This window comes from Lucilia sericata, unplaced genomic scaffold (assembly GCF_015586225.1).
Source record: "Lucilia sericata isolate MDLA Ls3-8-SP2 unplaced genomic scaffold, ASM1558622v1 Contig001649F_arrow, whole genome shotgun sequence".
In the NCBI taxonomy this organism is placed as follows: Eukaryota; Metazoa; Arthropoda; class Insecta; order Diptera; family Calliphoridae; genus Lucilia; species Lucilia sericata.
The window spans coordinates 65,762-92,258 of record NW_023995563.1 but is presented as its reverse complement, the minus strand read 5'-3'; the positions used below and the strand labels follow the sequence as shown (position 1 = coordinate 92,258).

The following is a 26,497-nucleotide window of genomic DNA, read 5'->3' as shown; positions in this document are numbered from 1 at the left end:
TGAACTAGAACTGAACTAGAACTAGAACTGACTAGAACTGAACTAGAACTGAACTAGAACTGAACTAGAACTGAACTAGAACTGAACTAGAACTGAACTAGAACTGAACTAGAACTGAACTAGAACTGAACTAGAACTGAACTAGAACTGAACTAGAACTGAACTAGACTGAACTAGAACTGAACTAGAACTGAACTAGAACTGAACTAGAACTGAACTAGAACTGAACTAGAACTGACTAGAACTGAACTAGAACTGAACTAGAACTGAACTAGAACTGAACTAGAACTGAACTAGAACTACTAGAACTGAACTAGAACTGAATTGTACCTTTTAGCCTTCACTGTAGAACAAAACTATTTTCAAATAAAAACAAGTAAGAAAGTATAGTCGGGCGTGGCCGACCATATGATACCCTACACCAATTATGAATATTAAATGTGATTTATTTTTCATAATAAAGCATTTATCTTCAATATTCCCTTGTTCCGATACATTTAAGCAATTTATGGATGAAAAACTAATTTTCTGAAAGAGGCTTTATATGGGGGCTAGGGGCAAATATGGACCAAGCCCGATAACATTTTGTGAATATATTTATATTTACATAATATTTTATTGTGCTGAATTTCATCGCGATATTTGTGTTTATAAGTTAATTTTGGACATTCAAGTAATTTTCTGAAGGGGACTTTGTATGGGAGCTAGGGTCAAATGGGGCCCGATCTTTATGAAATTTGGCAGGGTCATCAAGACTTCTATAAAACTTAGTTGTGCCGTATTTTATCGATATATCTGTATATTTAACATTTTCTTAACCATTTTTTAACCATTTTCAATAGGCTTCGTCCTTGGGTCAAATAAAACGTGCGTGCCAAATTTCATCCAATTATCTTGAAAATTGCGACCTGTACCTTGCGCTTAATCGACTCAGAAAACGATTCTAAGCCGATTGGTATACTTTAAGGTGGGTCTAGGACGAATATTTTTGTATGTTACAAACATCAGCACAAATCCAATATACCCTCCCCACTAAAGTGGTGTAGGGTATAATTAGAATTGTGAGAATGTATACAAATGTATTCATATAAAAAAAAGATAAATTCCTCTGCAGATCTGAGGGAACAAATTAGTAACCGTTCACATTAACTTTGACGGTACTTAATTAGAACTTGTTTAATTCCTCAGTTAAATCCTTGTATTTATTTTTATATCCATGAAATATTTCACCCTATAAATTACTAGTTCCAAGTACTGCAAAAGTACATACTCATTTTTAGTCAGACTGTTACTTTCAGTTATTTTTCCTTTTCTGCAGTTCTTTAGAATTCATTTTTTGTTGCTACATATAGTTTTCCCCATTCTTTTCTACTTTTGCTGCAGCAATGCAACAAAAACATAGCGACGACCTCACTTTGCGCCTAATTAATATGTTCATCATTGTTAAATTCCCATTAATGTTGCAACAATAAGTCTAAACTAGAGAAAATGTTAAATCCTAAATCTCCTTCTCCTCTTCATTCTACTTCGCTACACTTGCTCCGAGATTTTAAAAAACACAAGGAGTTATCTTAGTCGGCAGCAATTAGAAGATATCACTTGATGACTACGACTGACAATTGTGAAAGCAACCACATGTTGTGATGATTACGTTCATAATCATAATGTTAATGATGCTGATGAAGTGAAAGTTGGTTGTTGCAGCTGAAATCACATTTCTAAACAAAACATCTAGACAATGGAAATTATGACTTTGGGTGATTGAAATAAGAAAAGCTTATGCTTCTAATTAAGAGAACCAAAATGAACGTGGGAGGAATAGGTAAAAGAATGATCTTAGGAACAATAGAAAGTTTTTTTTGTAGTTTTGCAGGTGTGTTTCCTTTTTATGAAAAGGAATGAGTGAACGCATGCACATGTGTATGTCATAATTGTCAACATCAAGGACTAGAAAGTGTGACCTGTATTTAAAGATAAAAAATTCTTATAATTTTTGTCTGCGCAATTCATATATAACGTTAATTATCACTGCATCATTTTACAAAAAGTAGTACTTTAAATAGAATAACAAAAACCTTACAAATAATGGGACGTAGTTGGTGACAATAATAACATAAACTGCAAGTTTATTGTACTAAATGCAAATTGGATGATAATTTTAAATCACTTCCACTTTACGAAAAAATTCTAAATAATTGAACTAAACCTAAACTAAATTAGAACTGAGCTAGAACTGAACTAAAACTGAACTAAAACTGAACTAGAACTGAACTAGAACTGAACTAGAACTGAACTAAAACTGAACTAGAACTGAACTAGAACTGAACTAGAACTGAACTAGAACTGAACTAGAACTGAACTAGAATTGAACTAGAACTGAACTAGAACTGAACTAGAACTGAACTAGAACTGAACTAGAACTGAACTAGAACTGAACTAGAACTGAACTAGAACTGAACTAGAACTGAACTAGAACTGAACTAGAACTGAACTAGAACTGAACTAGAACTGAACTAGAACTAGAACTGAACTAGAACTGAACTAGAACTGAACTAGAACTGAACTAGAACTGAACTAGAACTGAACTAGAACTGAACTAGAACTGAACTAGAACTGAACTAGAACTGAACTAGAACTGAACTAGAACTGAACTAGAACTGAACTAGAACTGAACTAGAACTGAACTAGAACTGAACTGAACTGAACTAGAACTGAACTAGAACTGAACTAGAACTGAATTAGAACTGAACTAGAACTGAACTAGAACTAAACTAGAACTGAACTAGAACTGAACTAGAACTGAACTAGAACTGAACTAGAACTGAACTAGAACTGAACTAGAACTGAACTAGAACTGAACTAGAACTGAACTAGAACTGAACTAGAACTGAACTAGAACTGAACTAGAACTGAACTAGAACTGAACTAGAACTGAACTAGAACTGAACTAGAACTGAACTAGAACTGAACTAGAACTGAACTAGAACTGAACTAGAACTGAACTAGAACTGAACTAGAACTGAACTAGAACTAGAACTGAATTAGAACTGAACTAGAACTAGAACTGAACTAGAACTGAACTAGAACTAGAACTGAACTAGAACTGAACTAGAATTGAACTAGAACCGAACTTGTTTATTCTATATGATTTATAATTTATGTATAAAGAAAATCATAAAATAAAATTTATTTTACAAAAAAACTTTTATTTACAAACGCAGCAGAATTTTATGCATTTGTATTAAAAAATATATATTAAACGATAGACGAATGAAGTAAATTTAAACATAACTATTTACATAAATACTTCAATGTAAAGTAAATATTTAAAAAGAAAATCAAACAGGCGTTTATAAATTTGCAGGATTAAGTAAAAGAAAAAATCCTGATTGTGTGTTAAATGCACAATTTGAAGAACTACAAGTCATCAAGTTGGAATTAAATTTATTTATTTTCATTTTTCTTTATTATTTATTTAAGCTGTTTACAATTGAGTTTTTTATTTAATTTTTTAGTTGTAAATATTCTTAAAGTTGCTGCTTTACTTACAAGTGCATTGGGAACTCAACAATAACGGCAACAGCATTCACTTAAATCGAGTAGAACTGCTCTCTGTTGCAACAAAAAACAATTTTTTTTTCAGAGTTTGAAGTGCTCCCATGCAGAAATTTGATTTTTCTGCATATTTCATGTTGTTGATTTTTTTTCATTTCATTCTTATTTTTTGCAATTTTTAATTCAATTTAACATTTTTCACTTTGTTTTTTTAAAAACAACTTTTATTATGATTTTACTTAGTTGCTGTTGTGTGTACATATTTTTGTATTTGGTCAAAATGTTTACTTTATTTTTCAGTTTTTTTTTTTTTAATTCCAACGAAACGAAGCGGAAGTTGCACAAACGCCATTAGGGAAAATGAATTTTATTTCACATCAACACTCAAAGTTAAATGCAATTTTACAAAAGTATGCAAAATATTTAGAAATTAAAAAAAAAATATCCACTTATTCTGAAAAAAGCATTTATTGCATTAAAAGAGATACTGGAAAAGAAGTACACATTTACTTAAATGCTTTTGCAATAATGGTTGAGGGATGGTTGGTAGGCAGGGTAGCCTAAAACCAGTAAACTGCATCAAACTTATTGTTATGAGAAACCATTCTATAATGTTTTATTCTAAAAAAACAACTACAACTCAAACTGCAAACAAAGAATCACAAACATACTTGTACCAAACAAAAGTAAGAGCCTTGTGGCCTGGTCGAGTTTAACCAACAAAGATAAACAAGTCGACAAATGACGAAACCATATGTGGCCACATTTTGTACTTAAAAGTAATTGCAATATGAATATGTCTAGAAATGTAGTTCAAAGGAGGTTAAAGGACCCCCAACTGCTAAAAATGACTTCATACACTAAATATAAAACCAGTTGGAATGATAATTCAGTTCTATTTTAGTTCTAGTTCAGTTCTAGTTCAGTTCTAGTTCAGTTCTAGTTCAGTTCTAGTCATTCTAGTTCAGTTCTAGTTCAGTTCTAGTTCAGTTCTAGTTCAGTTCTAGTTCAGTTCTAGTTCAGTTCTAGTTCAGTTCTAGTTCAGTTCTAGTTCAGTCTAGTTCAGTTCTAGTTCAGTTCTAGTTCAGTTCTAGTTCAGTTCTAGTTCAGTTCTAGTTTCAGTTCTAGTTCAGTTCTAGTTCAGTTCTAGTTCCAGTTCTAGTTCAGTTCTAGTTCAGTTCTAGTTCAGTTCTAGTTCAGTTCTAGTTCAGTTCAGTTCTAGTTCAGTTCTAGTTCAGTTCAGTTCTAGTTCAGTTCTAGTTCAGTTCTAGTTCAGTTCTAGTTAAGTTCTAGTTCAGTTCTAGTTCAGTTCTAGTTCAGTTCTAGTTCAGTTCTAGTTCAGTTCTAGTTCAGTTCTAGTTCAGTTCTAGTTCAGTTCTAGTTCAGTTCTAGTTCAGTTCTAGTTCAGTTCTAGTTCAGTTCTAGTTCAGTTCTAGTTCAGTTCTAGTTCAGTTCTAGTTCAGTTCTAGTTCAGTTCTAGTTCAGTTCTAGTTCAGTTCTAGTTCAGTTCTAGTTCAGTTCTAGTTCAGTTCTAGTTCAGTTCTAGTTCAGTTCTAGTTCAGTTCTAGTTCAGTTCTAGTTCAGTTCTAGTTCAGTTCTAGTTCAGTTCTAGTTCAGTTCTAGTTCAGTTCTAGTTCAGTTCTAGTTCAGTTCTAGTTCTAGTTCAGTTCTAGTTCTAGTTCAGTTCTAGTTCCAGTTCAGTTCTAGTTCTAGTTCAGTTCTAGTTCAGTTCTAGTTCAGTTTAGTAGTTAGTTCTAGTTCAGTTCTAGTTCAGTTCTAGTTCAGTTCTAGTTCAGTTCTAGTTCAGTTCTAGTTCAGTTCTAGTTCAGTTCTAGTTCAGTTCTAGTTCAGTTCTAGTTCAGTTCTAGTTCAGTTCTAGTTCAGTTCTAGTTCAGTTCTGGTTCAGTTCTAGTTCAGTTCTAGTTCAGTTCTAGCTCAGTTCTAGTTCAGTTCTAGTTCAGTTCTAGTTCAGTTCTAGTTCAGTTCTAGTTCAGTTCTAGTTCAGTTCTAGTTCAGTTCTAGTTCAGTTCTAGTTCAGTTCTAGTTCAGTTCTAGTTCAGTTCTAGTTCAGTTCTAGTTCAGTTCTAGTTCAGTTCTAGTTCAGTTCTAGTTCAGTTCTAGTTCAGTTCTAGTTCAGTTCTAGTTCAGTTCTAGTTCAGTTCTAGTTCAGTTCTAGTTCAGTTCTAGTTCAGTTCTAGTTCAGTTCTAGTTCAGTTCTAGTTCAGTTCTAGTTCAGTTCTAGTTCAGTTCTAGTTCAGTTCTAGTTCAGTTCTAGTTCAGTTCTAGTTCACTTCTAGTTCAGTTCTAGTTCAGTTCTAGTTCAGTTCTAGTTCAGTTCTAGTTCAGTTCTAGTTCAGTTCTAGTTCAGTTCTAGTTCAGTTCTAGTTCAGTTCTAGTTCAGTTAGTTCAGTTCTAGTTCAGTTCTAGTTCAGTTCTAGTTCAGTTCTAGTTCAGTTCTAGTTCAGTTCTAGTTCAGTTCTAGTTCAGTTTAGTTCAGTTCTAGTTCAGTTCTAGTTCAGTTCTAGTTCAGTTCTAGTTCAGTTCTAGTTCAGTTCTAGTTCAGTTCTAGTTCAGTTCTAGTTCAGTTCTAGTTCAGTTCTAGTTCAGTTCTAGTTCAGTTCTAGTTCAGTTCTAGTTCAGTTCTAGTTCAGTTCTAGTTCAGTTCTAGTTCAGTTCTAGTTCAGTTCTAGTTCAGTTCTAGTTCAGTTCTAGTTCAGTTCTAGTTCAGTTCTAGTTCAGTTCTAGTTCAGTTCTAGTTCAGTTCTAGTTCAGTTCTAGTTCAGTTCTAGTTCAGTTCTAGTTCAGTTCTAGTTCAGTTCTAGTTCAGTTCTAGTTCAGTTCTAGTTCAGTTCTAGTTCAGTTCTAGTTCAGTTCTAGTTCAGTTCTAGTTCAGTTCTAGTTCAGTTCTAGTTCAGTTCTAGTTCAGTTCTAGTTCAGTTCTAGTTCAGTTCTAGTTCAGTTCTAGTTCAGTTCTAGTTCAGTTCTAGTTCAGTTCTAGTTCAGTTCTAGTTCAGTTCTAGTTCAGTTCTAGTTCAGTTCTAGTTCAGTTCTAGTTCAGTTCTAGTTCAGTTCTAGTTCAGTTCTAGTTCAGTTCTAGTTCAGTTCTAGTTCAGTTCTAGTTCAGTTCTAGTTCAGTTCTAGTTCAGTTCTAGTTTCAGTTCTAGTTCAGTTCTAGTTCAGTTCTAGTTCAGTTCTAGTTCAGTTCTAGTTCAGTTCTAGTTCAGTTCTAGTTCAGTTCTAGTTCAGTTCTAGTTCAGTTCTAGTTCAGTTCTAGTTCAGTTCTAGTTCAGTTCTAGTTCATTCTAGTTCAGTTCTAGTTCAGTTCTAGTTCAGTTCTAGTTCAGTTCTAGTTCAGTTCTAGTTCAGTTCTAGTTCAGTTCTAGTTCAGTTCTAGTTCAGTTCTAGTTCATTTCTAGTTCAGTTCTAGTTCAGTTCTAGTTCAGTTCTAGTTCAGTTCTAGTTCAGTTCTAGTTCAGTTCTAGTTCAGTTCTAGTTCAGTTCTAGTTCAGTTCTAGTTCAGTTCTAGTTCAGTTCTAGTTCAGTTGTAGTTCAGTTGTAGTTCAGTTGTAGTTCAGTTCTAGTTCAATTCTAGTTCAGTTCTAGTTCAGTTCTAGTTCAGTTCTAGTTCAGTTCTAGTTCAGTTCTAGTTCAGTTCTAGTTCAGTTCTAGTTCAGTTCTAGTTCAGTTCTAGTTCAGTTCTAGTTCAGTTCTAGTTCAGTTCTAGTTCAGTTCTAGTTCAGTTCTAGTTCAGTTCTAGTTCAGTTCTAGTTCAGTTCTAGTTCAGTTCTAGTTCAGTTCTAGTTCAGTTCAGTTCTAGTTCAGTTCTAGTTCAGTTCTAGTTCTAGTTCAGTTTAGTTCAGTTCTAGTTCAGTTCTAGTTCAGTTCTAGTTCAGTTCTAGTTCAGTTCTAGTTCACTTCTAGTTCAGTTCTAGTTCAGTTCCAGTTCAGTTCTAGTTCAGTTCTAGTCAGTTCTAGTTCAGTTCTAGTTCAGTTCCAGTTAAGTTCTAGTTCAGTTCTAGTTCAGTTCTAGTTCAGTTCTAGTTCAGTTCTAGTTCAGTTCTAGTTCAGTTCTAGTTCAGTTCTAGTTCAGTTCTAGTTCAGTTCTAGTTCAGTTCTAGTTCAGTTCTAGTTCAGTTCTAGTTCAGTTCTAGTTCAGTTCTAGTTCAGTTCTAGTTCAGTTCTAGTTCAGTTCTAGTTCAGTTCTAGTTCAGTTCTAGTTCAGTTCTAGTTCAGTTCTAGTTCAGTTCTAGTTCAGTTCTAGTTCAGTTCTAGTTCAGTTCTAGTAGTTCTAGTTAGTTCAGTTCTAGTTCAGTTCTAGTTCAGTCTAGTTCAGTTCTAGTTCAGTTCTAGTTCAGTTCTAGTTCAGTTCTAGTTCAGTTCTAGTTCAGTTCTAGTTCAGTTCTAGTTCAGTTCTAGTTCAGTTCTAGTTCAGTTCTAGTCAGTTAGTTCAGTTCTAGTTCAGTTCTAGTTCAGTTCTAGTTCAGTTCTAGTTCAGTTCTAGTTCAGTTCTAGTTCAGTTCTAGTTCAGTTCTAGTTCAGTTCTAGTTCAGTTCTAGTTCAGTTCTAGTTCAGTTCTAGTTCAGTTCTAGTTCAGTTCTAGTTCAGTTCTAGTTCAGTTCTAGTTCAGTTCTAGTTCAGTTCTAGTTCAGTTCTAGTTCAGTTCTAGTTCAGTTCTAGTTCAGTTCTAGTTCAGTTCTAGTTCAGTTCTAGTTCAGTTCTAGTTCAGTTCTAGTTCAGTTCTAGTTCAGTTCTAGTTCAGTTCTAGTTCAGTTCTAGTTCAGTTCTAGTTCAGTTCTAGTTCAGTTCTAGTTCAGTTCTAGTTCAGTTCTAGTTCAGTTCTAGTTCAGTTCTAGTTCAGTTCTAGTTCAGTTCTAGTTCAGTTCTAGTTCAGTTCTAGTTCAGTTCTAGTTCAGTTCTAGTTCAGTTCTAGTTCAGTTCTAGTTCAGTTTCTAGTTCAGTTCTAGTTCAGTTCTAGTTCAGTTCTAGTTCAGTTCTAGTTCAGTTCTAGTTCAGTTCTAGTTCAGTTCTAGTTCAGTTCTAGTTCTAGTTCAGTTCTAGTTCAGTTCTAGTTCACTTCTAGTTCACTTCTAGTTCAGTACTACATTTTAAGTAAAACAAAATTCGATATAATTTTATGAATATTTATAATTTATCTCAAGCAAGGAAGCGAGTATTTATTTGTAACAACTACTACATATTACAAAATATAACAAATGCTAAGAAGAATGCAAGTGTCTATTTCGCATAAGCACATGAACACTTATTAATTGAAGGTCATATGTTTGCGTCCAAATCTTGGACGATCTGCCTCAGTTTCGGATGTGACAACTTGTAACGAACGTTGAGCATATGACTTTTCAGTTTCAATTTCTCGCTGAGAAAGATGAGACTGTTGATTTTCCAAAACGACCATGTTTAGGTTAGAAAATGAGCTTGAAACTTCATTGATGTCATTACGTCTAGGAGACATATTGTTATTATACGACTCTTGACAATTACGTTGCATAGAGATGTCCAATTGGTGATGGGGTTCTACCATTTCCAGGGAATTCACAGAGTCACTAGGACGTGGTGAATAAAGTGGTATGTCTGTCGACTCATCTACCTGACTATGTATAATGTTATCAGTAGTTTGATTGCGTGGTGAAAATTGCACATGTTCCGCTGCATCTGAGGACTTGAAAGAGTTTTCTTCCTCCTGTATAAACATTTTTAACTTTTCGCTTGAATTTGCTACATTTCCCAAGTGTGTTGCCCTTATTTCCAAGAATTCTTCATGCTTTTTCATTATCTCATTTAAAGATGTTTTTATTAAGAGATGCTCCTCCATAAGAAACTGCTTGAGTTTATTGCAACGCTTTTTATGCTCTTGCTGCCAGATTTCCTCATCGCATTGTAGATGATGCTTGGCCTCGGATTCGTACATGCATTCAATTTGTGAAAGTTTTTGATTTTCCGCCTCCAATTGTTGCTTCAACTCTTGCTCAAATTTCTTTAAGATTTTAGAGTTTTCAACATAATCCATAGATCTCTCCAAAATACTTAAGCAAAGCTTTATTTGATTACGAAATACTTCCGATCTATTGCGCATTAATATTTTTATCTTATATAAATTAAACGAATTGCCAATATCGTTGGATTTAGTTAAAACGGAATATGATTGTTCCAATAACTCCAACTCTTTTTCCAATTCAGTTAAGTTGGCTTTTAACTGTTGTTCTTTACCCTTCAGATCGTCAATCTCATTTTGCTGTTCTCTTAGTTGATCCATGTGATACTCCTGTAAGCAACGTATTTCTTGTATTTCTTTCTCTTCAGTTTTATTGCGTTCATGGTGTAAATTTAGTTGTTTCTCTTTAGCCGCCTCTTCTTCCATTTCACGCTGCAACTGGTGATCCACTACTTCATAATCACTCTTCGATTCATAAATCAAGTTGTCATCATCTACTCCATGACGCCATTTATCATAGAGTTTAGCATCCAACTCCAATTTACGTCTCATTTGCTGTTGTTCCCTTAAATTTTCATCAATATTCTCTAGGGTTTTGGAATCTAAATTTCTACGGGAATTCCTATCCCTCTCCTTATCTTGCAATTCCTGTTCAAAGCTTTTCTTTTCCATTTCTAGGAGTTGTCCGAGTTTTTGTCTTCGTTCGGCTAAAGTTTGCAGATGTTGCTCGGCTTGCTTGTGGTACTTGGGTGTAGTTTGATCACTTTATTGACCGCTTCTTGCAAATATGAGAAAAAGAAAAGAAAATTATTAAATTGTTTAATTAAAAACCATTAATTTTTGAATATTTTAAATAAGGCTGAACTAAATTAATAACAAAAATTGTGCAATCGTTTAAAAACCTTCTAGTTCAGTTCTAGTTCAGTTCTAGTTCAGTTCTAGTTCAGTTCTAGTTCAGTTCTAGTTCAGTTCTATTTCTCGGTGAGAAAGATGATTCTGTTGATTTCCCGAAATGTCCAAGTTCATGTTAGTAAATGATCTTGAGACTTGATTGTCGTTATGGCTTGGAGACATATTGGTATAATACGAATCTTGACAATTATGACGTATGAAAGTGTCCACTTGGTTATGAGGATCATACATTTTCATGGTATGCACACGGCCAATACGACGTGGTGAATAAAGTGGTGTATTGGCTGATTCATCCTGGCTCTTTTTAATATGGTAAGCAGTTTCGTATCGTGGTAAAAATTGCATATTTTTTTCAGCATCTGAAGATGTACAAGCATAATAGCGTGCTGGGTTCTCTTTATCCTGTATTAAAATTTTTAATTTCTCGCTGGAGTTTTCTATGTTTCCCAAGTGTGTAGCCCTTATTTCCAAAAATTCTTCATGTTTTCTCATTATCTCATTTAAAGCAGTTTTTATTAAAATATGCTCGTCCATGATAAACTGCTTGAGCTTTTCGTAACGTTCTTTATTTTCTTGCTGCCAGATCTCCTCGCTGTACTGTAGGTGATGCTTGATTTCGGAATCATGCATGTTTTCAAGTTGTGAAAATTTATGATTTTCCACATCCAATTGTTGATACAACTCGTCCATAAAATTATTTAATATTCGTGAGTTTTCAGCAAATTTCGTAGATCTCTCCAAAATACTTAAGCAAAGTTTAATTTTATTACGAAATACTTCCGATCTGTTGCGCATCAATATTTTTACCTTATATAAGTTAGATGCATTGCCAACATCGATGGGTTTACTTAAAACGGGATAGGATTCTTCTAACAACTCCAGCTCTTTTTCGAATTCATTTAAATTGGCTTTTAACTGTTTTTCTTTTTCCTTCAGATCATCAATCTCCTTTTGCTGTTCTCTTAGCTGATTCATGTGATACTCTTGAAAATAACGTATTTCTCCTATTTCTTTGTCTCTAATTAGTTCTGTATCATCTTGCAGTTCTTCAGTTTTTTTGAGGTCATGGTGTAACTTTAGTTGTCTCTCTTTAGCCGCCTCTTCCTCTTTTTCATGATGCATCTGGTGGTCCATCTGTGTGTCCAACCAATTTAATTCAGCATATGCTTCATTATCACTCTTCGATTCAAATACAAAGTTGTCATCATCCACGCCATCACGCCATTTACCATAAACTTTGGCATCCAACGCCAATTTACGTTTCATTTCATGTTGTTCCTTCAAATTTTCTTCAATATTCTCTAGGGTATTGGTATCTAAATCTAGAAATTCCTGCTCATAGCTTTTCCTTTCCATTTTTAGCAGTTGTCCCAGTTTTTTAGGTCTTTTGACTGAATTCTGTGGTTTCACTTTTGGCTGCAGTGTAGTTTGCAGTTGTTGCTTCGCTTGCTTGTAGCACTCGTGTGTAGTCCAGTTTTCAATGCGGGGCTGTTATTACTTTTTCTTAAAAACGTACTAAAGAAAAGAAGAAAAAAAATTTTAATTTTTTATTTGAACACCATTATTTTTTGAAATGTTTCAGTTCTAGCTTAGTGCTAGTTCAGTTATAGTTTACTTTTAAGTTAGTTCTAGTTCAGTTCTACAGTAGATTTATTTCGTCTTCTGATATTATGACAACAATTTAAATAAAACAAATTTCGCCATATTTTTATTAACATTTATAATTTAACTCAAGCAAAGAAGCGAGTATTTATTTGTGACAATACGAACGAATATAAACTACATACTACAAAATTTACGAAATGCAAATAAGAATGCATATTTTCTTTCGCACAAGCGCTGGATTACATTTTAATCAAAGTCCACATGTTTGCGACCAAATCTTGGACGATCTTCCTCAGTTTCGGGTGTAACAACTTGCAACGAACGTTGGGCATATGACTTTTCAGATTCTATTTCTCCATGAGAAAGATGAGTCAGTTGATTTTCCGAAACGTCCAAGTTTAATATAGTAAATGATTCTGAAACTTGATTGATGCCCTTATGTCTAGGAGACATGTTGTTATCGTACGACTCTTGAGTGTTATGACGTATGGAACTGTCCAATTGGTGTTGAGGATCATCCAGTTCAAGGGTATTCACAAAAGTACTGTGACGTTGTGAATAATGTGGTGTATTATTTGCTGACTCCTTCTGGTTTTTTATAATGTGTCGTGCTGAAAATGGCACATGTCTTGCAGCATCTGAAGACGTACAAGCGTGGTTGCGAGATGATTTCTCTTCGTCCTGTATTACAAATTTTAATTTCTCGCTGGAATTTTCTATAATTCCCAAGTGTGTAGCTCTTATTTCCAAGAACTCTTCATGTCTTTTCATTATATCATTTAAAGAAGTTTTTATTGAAAGATGTTCTTCCATGATAAACTCCTTGAGTTTCTCGTAACGTTCTTTATTCTCTTGCTGCCAGATCTCTTCATTACACTGTAGATGATACTTGCCTTCGGATTCATGCATGTTTTCAAGTTGTGAAAGTTTATGTTTTTCCACATTCAATTGCTGATTCAACTCGTCCTTTAAATTGTTTATTATTCGTGAGTTTTCAGCAAATTTCGTAGATCTCTCCAAAATACTTAAGCAAAGTTTAATTTGATTGCGAAACAATTCCGATCTGTTGCGCATCAATATTTTAACCTTATATAAGTTAGAAGCATTGCCAACATCAATGGGTTTACTTAAAACAGAATAGGATTCTTCCAACAGCTCTAGTTCTTTTTCCAATTCAATTAAATTTGCTTTTAACTGTAGTTCTTTTTCCTTCAGAACATCAATATCCATTTGCTGTCCTCTTAGCTGATTCATGTGATACTCTTGCAAATAGCGTATTTCCCCTATTTCTTTCTCTCTAATTAGTTCTCTCTCTTTTTGTTGTTCTTCAATTTTATTGACTTCATGGTGTAATTTTAGCTGTCTCTCCTGGTGGTCCACTTGTTTGCCCAACCAATTATGTTTAGCCAATACTTCATTATCACTTTTCGATTCAAATACCAAGTTGTCTTCATCCACTTCATCACGCCATTTGCCATAGAGTTTGGACTCCAGCTCTAATTTACGTCTCATTTGATGTTGCTCCTTCAAATTTTCATTGATGTTCTCTAAGGTCTTGCTATCTAAATCGTGCAATTCCTGCTCGTAGCTTTTATTTTCCATTTTTATGATCTGTCCGAGTTTTATTTTGTTTTGGTTCTGTTTTTGTTGCAGTCGTCTTGCAAATATGTCAACTTTAAAAAAAAAAAACGAACTGGAGAAAAGAAGAGAAAAAAATTAAATTGTTTATTTAAATATTTAAACACAGTTATTTTTTTTATTTTTTATAGGGAAAAATAAGGCTGAATTAAGTTATACACAAAAAATTGTGGAATCATTTCAAAACCTTAAGTTCTGCTCTAGTTTAATTTTTGTCCAAGTCTTGTTCAGTTCACTTTTTGTGTAGTTCTAGTTCAGTTCTTGTTCAGTTCTAGTTCAGTTCTAATTCAGTTCTAATTCAGTTCTAGTTCAGTAGTAGTTCAGTTCTAGTTCAGTTCTAGTTCAGTTCTAGTTCAGTTCTAGTTCAGTTCTAGTTCAGTTCTAGTTCAGTTCTAGTTCAGTTCTAGTTCAGTTCTAGTTCAGTTCTAGTTCAGTTCTAGTTCAGTTCTAGTTCAGTTCTAGTTCAGTTCTAGTTCAGTTCTAGTTCAGTTCTAGTTCAGTTCTAGTTCAGTTCTAATTCAGTTCTAGTTCAGTTCTAGTTCAGTTCTAGTTCAGTTCTAGTTCAGTTCTAGTTCAGTTCTAGTTCAGTTCTAGTTCAGTTCTAGTTCAGTTCTAGTTCAGTTCTAGTTCAGTTCTAGTTCAGTTCTAGTTCAGTTCTAGTTCAGTTCTAGTTCAGTTCTAGTTCAGTTCTAGTTCAGTTCTAGTTCAGTTCTAGTTCAGTTCAGTTCAGTTCTAGTTCAGTTCTAGTTCATTTCTAGTTCAGTTCTAGTTCAGTTCTAGTTCAGTTCTAGTTCAGTTCTAGTTCAGTTCTAGTTCAGTTCTAGTTCAGTTCTAGTTCAGTTCTAGTTAAGTTCTAGTTCAGTTCTAGTTCAGTTCTAGTTCAGTTCTAGTTCAGTTCTAGATCAGTTCTAGTTCAGTTCTAGTTCAGTTCTAGTTCAGTTCTAGTTCAGTTCTAGTTCAGTTCTAGTTCAGTTCTAGTTCAGTTCTAGTTCAGTTCTAGTTCAGTTCTAGTTCAGTTCTGAGTCGATTTAGCTACCCAGCAAAAATAAAGCGAAGTACTTCCAAAAGAATAACATTTATCACCACTTCAAAAGTAGCAATTAGTGAATTTTTTTACCTTCTGTGGAAGCCATTCCGAAGAAGCGAAAATAATTATATTTTTTCAATGCTGAAGATAATTATTTTGTTCTTACATTTTGTAAGATAAAAAATTTTATTTTGGGGCTTCTGTTTTAAATGTATCTATTACCCCTATTAATGTTAATATTATTTAAGTCAAATTAGTTGTATTCCATAACAATACAATTTCACTTCCGAATTACTTCCAAAAAAAGGGTATGACAATTACTTCTTAAGAATGACTTCAGAAGTAGTGAATTTGGAATCAAATAAAAAGGACAGCCCTCCTATGACAAGCCTGTGTTAAAATCATCACTTCTTCAAGTGTTTTTCAGTACTTCCATGGAGTAAATTCTACTTCTTTCTCGCTTCTTTGGAAGTTCTTCTTTTGCTGGGTATGTCCGTCTGTCTGTCTGTCTGTCTGTCTGTGTAAAACACGCTCACGTTTAAACTAATCAAAAGAAATCAACCAAATTCACCCAAAATATTTATTGTTATCCTAAGCAGTTTGGTATTGAAAATCAGCAAAATCGGTAAAAGTTATGAGTAAAAAATTCAGACTACCTTCATTACCAAATAAATTTATCTTGATAAAATTCGACACAAATATGTTTTGTGTAGATATGAATCACTCTACGGAATTTTTCCGGATATGCCCGCAATTGGTTATAGCTCATATATAAAGACTACTTTCGAAAATCACCTAAACGCACATATTTCATTAATTAATAAATCTATTAGAGTAAAATTCGACTTTTTTGCATATAAATCATTATACGAAATGTTTTCCTTATCGGTCCATAATTGGTCACAACTCCCATAAAATGACCATTTCCGAAAATTACTTAAATGCACATTGACAATCCAAGCTATCGGGATAAAATTCAACATAAATGTGTATTTTGTATATATAAATCATTTTACGGAATTTTTCCGGATCGGTCCATAATTTCTCTTAGCTCCCATATAAGGTTTACTTCTGAAAATCACTAATATCAATTAATTCTTTATTAAATGATTATATCCGAATTAAATTCGACATCATTATGTTCTGTGTATAGATAAATAATTGTATTAAAATGTTTTCGAACTGGCCGATTAATAGTTCGACATATGCATACATGTTAATACCCTCAATACGGAAACAAAAATTTTGTCAAGTTATCTTAAAATTATATAGTAAAATGGCACTATAACTTGTTTTAGTTGAGTTTAGTTCTACTGTAGATATTTTTCTTCTTCTAGAATTATTACAATAATTTAAATAAAACACAATTCACTATAAATTGATTAACATTTATAATTTAACTCAAGCAAAGAAGCGAGTATTTATTAGTAAGAATATGAATATAAATTTATCTCAAGCAAGAAAGCGTGTACTTATTAGTAACAATAAGAATGACTATAAACTACATACTACAAAAAAACATATACGAAATGCAAATAAGAATGCATATTTTCTTTCGCATAAGCACAGGAGCACTTTCTAATCGAAGGCCATATGTTTGCGACCAAATCTTGGACGATCTGCCTCCGTTTCGGATGTGACAACTTGCAACGAACGTTGGGCATATGCCTTTTCACATTCTATTTCTAGGTGAGAAAGATGAGTCTGTTGATTTTCCGAAACATCCAAGTTTAAGTTAGTAACTGATCCTGAAACTTGATTGACGTCGTTAGGTCTGGGAGACATATTGTTATCGTATGTCTCTTGACAATTATGACGTTTGGAACTGTCGAATTGGTTATGAGGATCATCTAGTTCCAGCGAATTCACAGAGCCACTACGTCGTGGTGCATAAAGTGATGAATCGCCTGACTCCTCTACCTGACTATGTATAATGTTGTTAGCAGATTGATGTCGTGGTGAAAATTGCGCATGTTCCTCCGGTTTTAAAAATTTTAATTGCTCGCTGGAATTTTCCATATTTCCCAAATGTTTAGCTCTTATTTCCAAGAATTCTTCATGTGTTTTCATTATCTCATTTAAAGAAGTTTTTATTGAAAGATGCTCGTCCATGATAAACTTCTTGAGTTTATGGTAACGTTCTTTATTCTCTTGCTGCCAAATCTCCTCGCTGTGCTGTAGATGATGCTTAATGTCGGACTCATGCATGTTTTCAAGTTGTGAAAATTTATGATTTTCTACATTCAATTGTTGATTCAACTCGTCCTTTAAGTTGTTTATCATTCGTGAGTTTTCAGCAAATTTCGTAGATCTCTCCAAAATACTTAAGCATAGTTTAATTTGATTACGAAATACTTCCGATCTGTTGCGCATCAATATTCTGACCTTATATAAGTTAGAAGCATTGCCTACATCAATGGGTTTACATAAAATGGAATAGGATTCTTCCAACAGCTTCAACTCATTTTCCAATTCATTTAAATTGGCTTTTAACTGTTTTTCTTTTTCCTTCAGATCATCAATGTCTTTTCGCTGTTCTCTTAGCTGATTCATGTGATACTCTTGCATATTGCGCATTTCACGTATTTCATTCTCTCTAGTTAGTTGTCTCTCTTCCTGTAGCTCTTCAGTTTTATTGTGTTGTCTCTCTTTAGCAGTCTCTTCCTCTTTTCCATGCTGCAACTGGTGGCCATTCTTCGATTCAAATACCAAGTTGTCATCATTCACTCCATCACACCATTTGCCATAGAGTTTGGTCTCCTGCTCCAATTTACGTCTCATTTGTTGTTGTTCCTTTAAATTTTCCTGCTCATAGTTGTTATCTTCCATTTCTATGCCTGTGTTCGTTTTCAGGTTTTGTTGCAAATATGTAATCTTTTTTTTTAAAGTACTGGAGAAAAGAAAAAAAATTAAAATGTTTATTTAAACACCATTATTTTCTGAAATTTTTAAATAAGAGAAAGTAAGGCTGAATTAAATAATAAACAAAAAATTTTGCAATCATCTCAAAAGTATAAATTAAGCTCTAGTTAAATTTGTGTTCAGTTCTGGGTTTGTTCAATTCTTCAGTTCCGTTCTAGTTCAGTTCTAGTTAAGTTCTAGTTCAGTTCTAGTTTAGTTCTAGTTTAGTTCTAGTTCAGTTCTAGTTCAGTTCTAGTTCAGTTCTAGTTCAAAATTGTTTACGCCATGTATTATTTTATTTTAAATAAAACTAATTTAGCAAAAACTTCGTTAAGATTTTTGATTTAGCTCAGGCAAGGCAGTGAGTATTTATTTGTAATAATGAAAATATAACTACTAATCTAATTTTCTAAATTCAGTCCAAAATATACTAAATGCTAAGGCAATGCTAATGTTTTCTTTCGACAAAGCACTGCAAGTCTTTCTAATTCCAAGCCACACGTTTGCGACCAAATCTTGGTCGTTCTGCTTCAGTCTCGGGTGTGACAATTTGTAATGAACGTTGGGCATTTGTCTTTTGAGATTCTATATCTCGCTGAGAAAGATGAGCCTGTTGACTTTGCCAAACATCCAGGTTTAAGTTAGCAAATGATCTTGAAACTTGATTGATGTCGTTTTTTCTAGGTGACATATTGTTATTATTCGACTCATAACAATTACGACGTGAGGAAAAGTCCACTTGGTGATGAGGTTCTTCCAGTTCCAAGGATTTCACAGAGGGACAACGTCGTGGTGAATAAAGTGGTGTATCGTTTGACTCCTCTAACTGGCTATGTATGATATTGTTAGTACTATGATGTCGTGGTGAAAATTCCACTCGTTTAGCTGCTTCCAAGGATTTGCAAGCTTGGTAACGTGGCGAATTTTCTTCCTCTTGTATTAAAATCTTTAATTTCTCACTGGAATTTTCAATAATTCCCAAATTTGTAGCCCGTATTTCCAAGAGTTCTTCATGTCTTTGCATTATTTCACTTAATGAAGTTTTTATTAAAAGATGTTCCTCCAATAGCATCTCTTTCAGTTTCTCGTAACGTTCTTTATGCTCTTGCTGCCAGGTCTGTTCGTTACACTGAAGATTATACTTGGCCTCGGATTCATACATGCCCTCAATTTGTGAAAGTTTTTGATGTTCCGCTTCCAATTGCTGCTCCAACTCCCTCTTGAAATTTTTTAATATTTGTGGTTTTTCAGCAAAATCTATAGATCTTTCCACAATACTCATGCAAAGTTTAATTTGATTACGAAATACTTCTGATCTCTTGCGTATGAAAATCTTTATCTTATTAAAGTTATGAGCATCACCATAATCAACTGCTTTACTTAAAAAGGCATAGGATTCTTCTAGTAACTCCAGTTCTTTTTCCAAATCATTTAAATTGGCTTTTAACTGTTTTTCTTTTCCCTTTAGATCATCAGTCTCTTTTTGCTGTTCTCTTAGCTGATCCATGTGATACTCTTGCAAATAACGTATTTCTCGTATTTCTTTCTCTCTAATGAGTTGTCTCTCTTTTTGCAGCTCTTCAGTTTTATTGAGTTCATGCTGTAATTTTATTTGTCGCTCTTTAGCCGCCTCTTCCTCCTTCTCACGCTGCAACTGCTGATCCACCTGTTTGTCCAACCAATTAAGTTTAGCCAATACTTCATTATCACTCTTCGATTCAAATAACAAATTATCATCATCCACTCCATGGCGCCATTTACCATAAAGTTTGGCCTCCAACTCCAATTTACGTCTCATTTGCTGTTGTTCCTTTAAATTTTCATCGATTTTCTCTAGGGTCGTGGTATCGAAACTTCTTCGTGGATTCCTATTTCTTTCCTTTTCTTGCAACTCCTGCTCATAGTTTTTCTTTTCCATTTCTAGCAGTTGTGAGAGTTTTTGCTGTCTTTCAGCCAAATTCTTTTGTTTCTCCTTTTGCTGCTGCGTAGTTTGTAATTGTTGCTCGGCTTGCTTGTAGTACTCGGGTGTTGTCCAGTTTTCAAAACGGGCTGTTACTTTACCCCAATGATCGTAATATTTATTAACCGCTTCGGTGCGTTCAATGCGATTATGTTCGTTTTCACGACGTCTTGCAAACAAGGCTTGCAAGTGGGCCGATTTTGTGGACATTTCAGAATGGTAAACTTTTCTAAAAAAAAAGGACTGGGGAAAAGGAGAGAAAATATTTTGTTTAATTGAAAACAATTAGTTTTTGAAAATTTTAAAGAAGGGGAAAATAAGAACAGATATAAACAAAAAATTCGAGACCCTAGAGAGAATAAGTTATAGTTCACTCTATTTCAGTTCTAATTCAGTTCTAGTTCAGTTCAAGTTCAGTTCTAGTAAAGTTCTATTTCAGTTCTAATTCAATTCTAATTCAGTTCTAGTGCAAATATTTATAAATAACATTTCTGATTATTTTTTAAGAAAACAAAACGTTTATAATTTCATATCAACATCCTCAAAACATCTCGGTTAGATTAGTAATGTTATATTATAAATTAAAGTCACAAACTGGAATAAAAATCCCAGATAAAATATTCCTGCCTAACATATTTAAAATGTAAATAATTTGTAGTATTAAAGTGATTGTAATATTAAAATATTAATACAGTTGTTATTTAGAAACCTTCGTTAAGAATCATGAAATTATTACTGACGGTTTTAGCTATTTTTTACTGAAAGTGTCTGAAAGTGTCTAAAATGTATTAATTATTTTACTACAAAAGAAACACAAGTCACATTTCTAATATTTTCCTTAATTTATTTTAGTATTTAAGGGCATTTTTGGCATTTGCATCTTTACTAAAGCAGAATGGAGTGGTCGTGCTGCCACCTCGGAAACCTCTTTGGACAAGGGTTTAGGTTATGTGGTAATTTATCATTCAGCTGGTGCCTATTTCAATACAACAGACACTTGTGGTTCTCAAATGCGCAATCAATTCACTGATATTGGCTATAATTACGTCATTGGTGGCGATGGCAACATATATGCAGGTTGTGGTGATGGCATTTTAGGTACTCATTCTCGTAATTGGAATAGTAAATCATATGGCATTATGTTTATTGGCAATTATAACAATTATACCGCCACTGCTGCACAAAATTACGAAAGCTAAGGAATTGATTCGTTGGTTGGTATTGGAGGGTTATGTTGCATTCAATTACACTTTATATGGTCATCGTCAGGTGCGTTCAACTGAGTGTCCGGGTAATAAGTTATATGATTAAATTATTTGGAAAGACATCTGAGTTTAAAAAGTTTATTTGAAATAAACAAGTTCAGTTCTAGTTCAGTTCTAGTTCAGTTCTAGTTCAGTTCTAGTTTAGTTCTAGTTCAGTTCTAGTTCAGTTCTAGTTCAGTTCTAGTTCAGTTCTAGTTCAGTTCTAGTTCAGTTCTAGTTCAGTTCTAGTTCAGTTCTAGTTCAGTTCTAGTTCAGTTCTAGTTCAGTTCTAGTTCAGTTCTAGTTCAGTTCTAGTTCAGTTCTAGTTCAGTTCTAGTTCAGTTCTAGTTCAGTTCTAGTTCAGTTCTAGTTCAGTTCTAGTTCAGTTCTAGTTCAGTTCTAGTTCAGTTCTAGTTCAGTTCTAGTTCAGTTCTAGTTCAGTTCTAGTTCAGTTCTAGTTCAGTTCTAGTTCAGTTCTAGTTCAGTTCTAGTTCAGTTCTAGTTCAGTTCTAGTTCAGTTCTAGTTCAGTTCTAGTTCAGTTCTAGTCAGTTCTAGTTCAGTTCTAGTTCAGTTCTAGGTCAGTTCTAATTCAGTTCCAGTTTATTCTCGAACGAGATCAAAAAATACTATTTTATACCTAGGAATGTTTATGAGAAATAATTACACAGCTACTTTGGCATTAATCAGTACAAACGATAATCAATTGACAACACTGATTTGATTACCGACTCATGAGAGAGTCTCATGCTTCAAACAAGCATTAAAGAGAGACCTGTTTAAGCTTAAATCAGAGATGGAAAATACACTATAATAATGTTTGCAAGAAAGGTTTTTTTTTATTAAATTAGGTATTGTATAAAATTACTTTTAAAAAAGAATCATCAAATGGTATAGAAAAGACATTATAAGAAAATTTGTTATTAATGTTACGTTTCTGTAAGTTTACCATCCCTGGTCAGAATGCATTAAACAGTGAGTGAAGAAATGAAAGGGAACGTAATAAAAATAAAATGAAAAAAACACAAATATTTTTATACTGTTGTTTACAAAAACACGCAGTAAATAATGTTTATTAGTTTTTTTTTTTCGCTGAGTATGAAAATAATATTTTTATTTCTTTAAACTGCATAATTCATTCATAAGTTGGAAAACAGTTATTTGCTTTAATGCTCAATACTCTGCGCGCAATTATTCATTCATTCAGTAATTTTATTGAAGTAAACAGGGAATTTGATAGTGTAAAAAATATCAATATACGACGATACGCTTAAATGGGTATGTTTTGTTTATTGTAATATTTTTTATAATGAATTATTAATTAGGTTTATTTAAAAAATATTTTATTATTAAATAATAACAAACTAAAAAATAGCATATATAGTAAAAATACTCCTAAACAAACAAAAAGAAAAATGCCAACATAAATCAATATTTAAATAAATAAACAAATGAATGAATTCTTTGTCAACAACGACAATTTGTTAGAGAAGAAAACTAAAAAAATATCAAAAAAAAAAAAACGAACATGCTAAAAACTATAAATAATCAAATGTTAATGAGAAACAAATATAAACATGTTTATTTTATCGTATTTGTTGTTGTATTTAGATATTTTTAAAATAAACAATATCAATTTAATTTAAAAATAGATTTTGCTTAAAAAAAATTAAGAGTTTTATTTATTTTTTGATTTGTACACCCCCCGACAATAAAACAAAAGTGATTTTCTTTCAATATAAATTTACACCTTTAACCAGTTAAATGATGATATTAATTTATAAAATATGTGTTTTTATATTGTTGCTATTTAAAAAATTGTCTGGCATTTGATTTTTAAACTGGTATTAATAAATAATGAGTGAGTGAGTCACTCTAATCGAATTAAAACAAAAACTACTGATATTAGTTTATTACAATATATCAATAAAAATCCCATTTATGTATGTTAACAGAGAGAAAATTTGAAAAAAGTGAATAAAATAGAAAGAAAAAGATAGTGAGAGTAAAAGCTTTAAGTGCAAAAATGTGTTTTCTAATGTTTGCCAAGGTTGCCAGGTGTCGGGATTTTCCGCTCAAAATTAGAGCTTTTTAGCCTAGAGATACATAGACTAAGACTGTAGACTTTATTATGTAGACTTAACTATGGGACTAGATTATAAACTAGGCTATATACTAGACTTAGCTTTAGACTAGACTAAAACTAGCACTATAGAACTCGACTTTAGACTATAGAGTAGACTTACAGACTAGAGACTAGAGTTTAAGATTATGTAGACTAGACTTCAGAATTATAGACTAGACTATAGACTAGACTATAGACTAGACTAATAGACTAGACTATACTAGACTATAGACTAGACTATAGACTAGACTATAGACTAGACTATAGACTAGACTATAGACTAGACTATAGACTAGACTATAGACTAGACTAGACTATAGACTAGACTATAGACTAGACTATAGACTAGACTATAGACTAGACTATAGACTAGACTATAGACTAGACTATAGACTAGACTATAGACTAGACTATAGACTAGACTATAGACTAGACTATAGACTAGACTATAGACTAGACTATAGACTAGACTATAGACTAGACTATAGACTAGACTATAGACTAGACTATAGACTAGACTATAGACTAGACTAGACTATAGACTAGACTATAGACTAGACTATAGACTAGACTAGACTATAGACTAGACTATAGACTAGACTATAGACTAGACTATAGGCTAGACTATAGACTAGACTATAGACTAGACTATAGACTAGACTATAGACTAGACTATAGACTAGACTATTATTACACTGGTTTTGTATGAACATAAAGATCTCGGTTTCTATTCTTTGCCAAAGCCGATCATTGTTTTAAATTGTTTAAATTTCTTTTGCATTTTAATGTTTTATTTATTTATCTTTTTCCTAGTTGTTATTGCTATTTTGTCACACAAATAACAAATCATAGAAGGGCAAGTGTATTAAATGTATGAGATATTTGTGTAAATTAATTACATTCTGAAATTATAATCAGACATCGGGGAAGTACTTAAAAAGGGTGCAAAGTGTGTTAATCAGTGGTACAAACCAGTGCCAACAAAAACATCACTCAAAATGTAAATCCCATCAAATATATTGAATTTTTTTGATTTTTAAATTAAGTAGAACATTTTAATTTTGATGGCTCTTTGTTGCTCTGTTTACTTTTAAGTTTAGTTTTATTTTAATTGTTTACTTTTTAAATGGGCGGATGGACACTATGAATTCGCTTAACACGTTGAACCCATTTTTTGCATAGAAATTTTGTTAGACTTTGTTTATTTTTGTGATTTATTATTGTTAATTATTTATATTAAATCAACACTTTTCGAAAAAAAAAACAAACATGACATCACACTTTACCAAGCATAAAATTTGTAAATTATTTGAACTTTTATTTCCTCCATTATAATTATAATTGTTTGTTATTAAAAAATTATTTTGTCTAATTTTTGCTGCTTCATCGAGGGGATTTACCTTCGAACAGGTCAAACAAATTTAGGATTTTTAATAATTTTTTTTTTGTCCTATTTATTAAGTGGAAGCAAATAAACTAAACCTGATTTAAAGCAGATTGTCGCTATAAAGAAATTTGGTTTTTTAAATTGAGTTGTTTTTGCTTTTAACTTGCCCAAACAACAAATAAATTTATCTTAAAATCTTTCATCTCACTAAATATGTGAAGGATTTTTTGTTTCGAAATTAATTTGTTACTGCCATTCGATAAAGTTATGAAATAAAAGTGGAGAAAAGAATGTTTATTTATGATATAATCTATAGACTAATCTATACTATAGTCTATAGTCTAGTCTACACTCTAGTATCTAGTCAATAGTCTAATCTATAGTCTAGTCTTGTCTAGTCTAAAGTCTAGACTTGTCTAGTCCAAAGTCTAGTCTATAGTCTAGTCTAAAGTCTAGTCTACTCTATAGTTTAGTCTAAAGTCTAGTCTACTCTATAGTTTAGTCTAAAGTCTAGTCTACTCTATAGTCTAGTCTACTCTATAGTCTAGTCTATAGTCTAGTCTATAGTGTAGTCTGTAGTCTAGTATATAGTCTAGTCTATAGTCTAGTCTATAGTCTAGTCTATAGTCTAGTCTATAGTCTAGTCTATAGTCTAGTCTATAGTCTAGTCTATAGTCTAGTCTAGTCTATAGTCTAGTCTATAGTCTAGTCTATAGTCTAGTCTATAGTCTAGTCTATAGTCTAGTCTATAGTCTAGTCTATAGTCTAGTCTATAGTCTAGTCTATAGTCTAGTCTATAGTCTAGTCTATAGTCTAGTCTATAGTCTAGTCTATAGTCTAGTCTATAGTCTAGTCTATAGTCTAGTCTATAGTCTAGTCTATAGTCTAGTCTATAGTCTAGTCTATAGTCTAGTCTATAGTCTAGTCTATAGTCTAGTCTATAGTCTAGTCTATAGTCTAGTCTATAGTCTATAGTCTAGTCTATAGTCTAGTCTATAGTCTAGTCTATAGTCTAGTCTATAGTCTAGTCTATAGTCTAGTCTATAGTCTAGTCTATAGTCTAGTCTATAGTCTAGTCTAGTCTATAGTCTAGTCTATAGTCTAGTCTATAGTCTAGTCTAGTCTATAGTCTAGTCTATAGTCTAGTCTATAGTCTAGTCTATAGTCTAGTCTATAGTCTAGTCTATAGTCTAGTCTATAGTCTAGTCTATAGTCTAGTCTATAGTCTAGTCTATAGTCTAGTCTATAGTGTAGTCTGTAGTCTAGTCTATAGTCTAGTCTATAGTCTAGTCTATAGTCTAGTCTATAGTCTAGTCTATAGTCTAGTCTATAGTGTAGTCTGTAGTCTAGTCTATAGTCTAGTCTATAGTCTAGTCTATAGTCTAGTCTATAGTCTAGTCTATAGTCTAGTCTATATTCTAGTCTATAGTCTAGTCTATAGTCTAGACTATAGTCTAGACTAGTCTAGTCTATAGTCAAGTCTATAGTCTAGTCTATAGTCTAGTCTATAGTCTAGTCTATAGTCTAGTCTATAGTCTAGTCTATAGTCTAGTCTATAGTCAAGTCTATAGTCTAGTCTATAGTCTAGTCTATAGTCTAGTCTATAGTCTAGTCTATAGTCTAGTCTATAGTCTAGTCTATAGTCTAGTCTATAGTCTAGTCTATAGTCTAGTCTATAGTCTAGTCTATAGTCTAGTCTATAGTCTAGTCTATAGTCTAGTCTATAGTCTAGTCTATAGTCTAGTCTATAGTCTAGTCTATAGTCTAGTCTATAGTCTAGTCTATAGTCTAGTCTATAGTCTAGTCTATAGTCTAGTCTATAGTCTAGTCTATAGTCTAGTCTATAGTCTAGTCTATAGTCTAGTCTATAGTCTAGTCTATAGTCTAGTCTATAGTCTAGTCTATAGTCTAGTCTATAGTCTAGTCTAGTCTAGTCTATAGTCTAGTCTATAGTCTAGTCTATAGTCTAGTCTATAGTCTAGTCTATAGTCTAGTCTATAGTCTAGTCTATAGTCTAGTCTATAGTCTAGTCTATAGTCTAGTCTATAGTCTAGTCTATAGTCTAGTCTATAGTCTAGTCTATAGTCTAGTCTATAGTCTAGTCTATAGTCTAGTCTATAGTCTAGTCTATAGTCTAGTCTATAGTCTAGTCTATAGTCTAGTCTATAGTCTAGTCTATAGTCTAGTCTATAGTC

The 26,497-nt window shown here is 32.9% G+C and overlaps 3 protein-coding genes and 1 pseudogene across 24 annotated transcripts in view; 1 reads left to right on the top strand and 3 right to left on the bottom strand.

Moving 5' to 3' along the window:
* Positions 1–8,682: 8,682 nt before the first annotated feature.
* The window catches only part of LOC119612316 (trichoplein keratin filament-binding protein-like), a 65,405-nt gene continuing 47,590 nt past the window's right edge, over positions 8,683–26,497 (bottom strand). For 7 of the 22 annotated variants that reach the window (XM_037968096.1, XM_037968095.1, XM_037968090.1 and 4 more), the window contains one exon: positions 17,635–19,791. In XM_037968096.1, the coding sequence (XP_037824024.1) occupies positions 18,073–19,758 (1,686 nt within the window). In that variant the 5' untranslated portion in view covers positions 19,759–19,791 and the 3' untranslated portion in view covers positions 17,635–18,072. The other 15 variants (XM_037968105.1, XM_037968104.1, XM_037968098.1 and 12 more) reach the window with 5 other exon arrangements.
* LOC119612313 (uncharacterized protein PFB0145c-like) lies at positions 10,466–11,773 on the bottom strand. The gene has a single exon (XM_037968077.1). It carries the CDS (start codon positions 11,771–11,773, stop codon positions 10,466–10,468), a length of 1,308 nt encoding a protein of 435 aa, XP_037824005.1.
* On the bottom strand, positions 16,266–17,516 carry LOC119612312 (trichohyalin-like). Its single transcript, XM_037968076.1, has one exon. The coding sequence runs from the start codon at positions 17,514–17,516 to the stop codon at positions 16,266–16,268; it is 1,251 nt and encodes a 416-aa protein (XP_037824004.1).
* Positions 19,951–20,916, top strand: LOC119612320 (annotated as a pseudogene).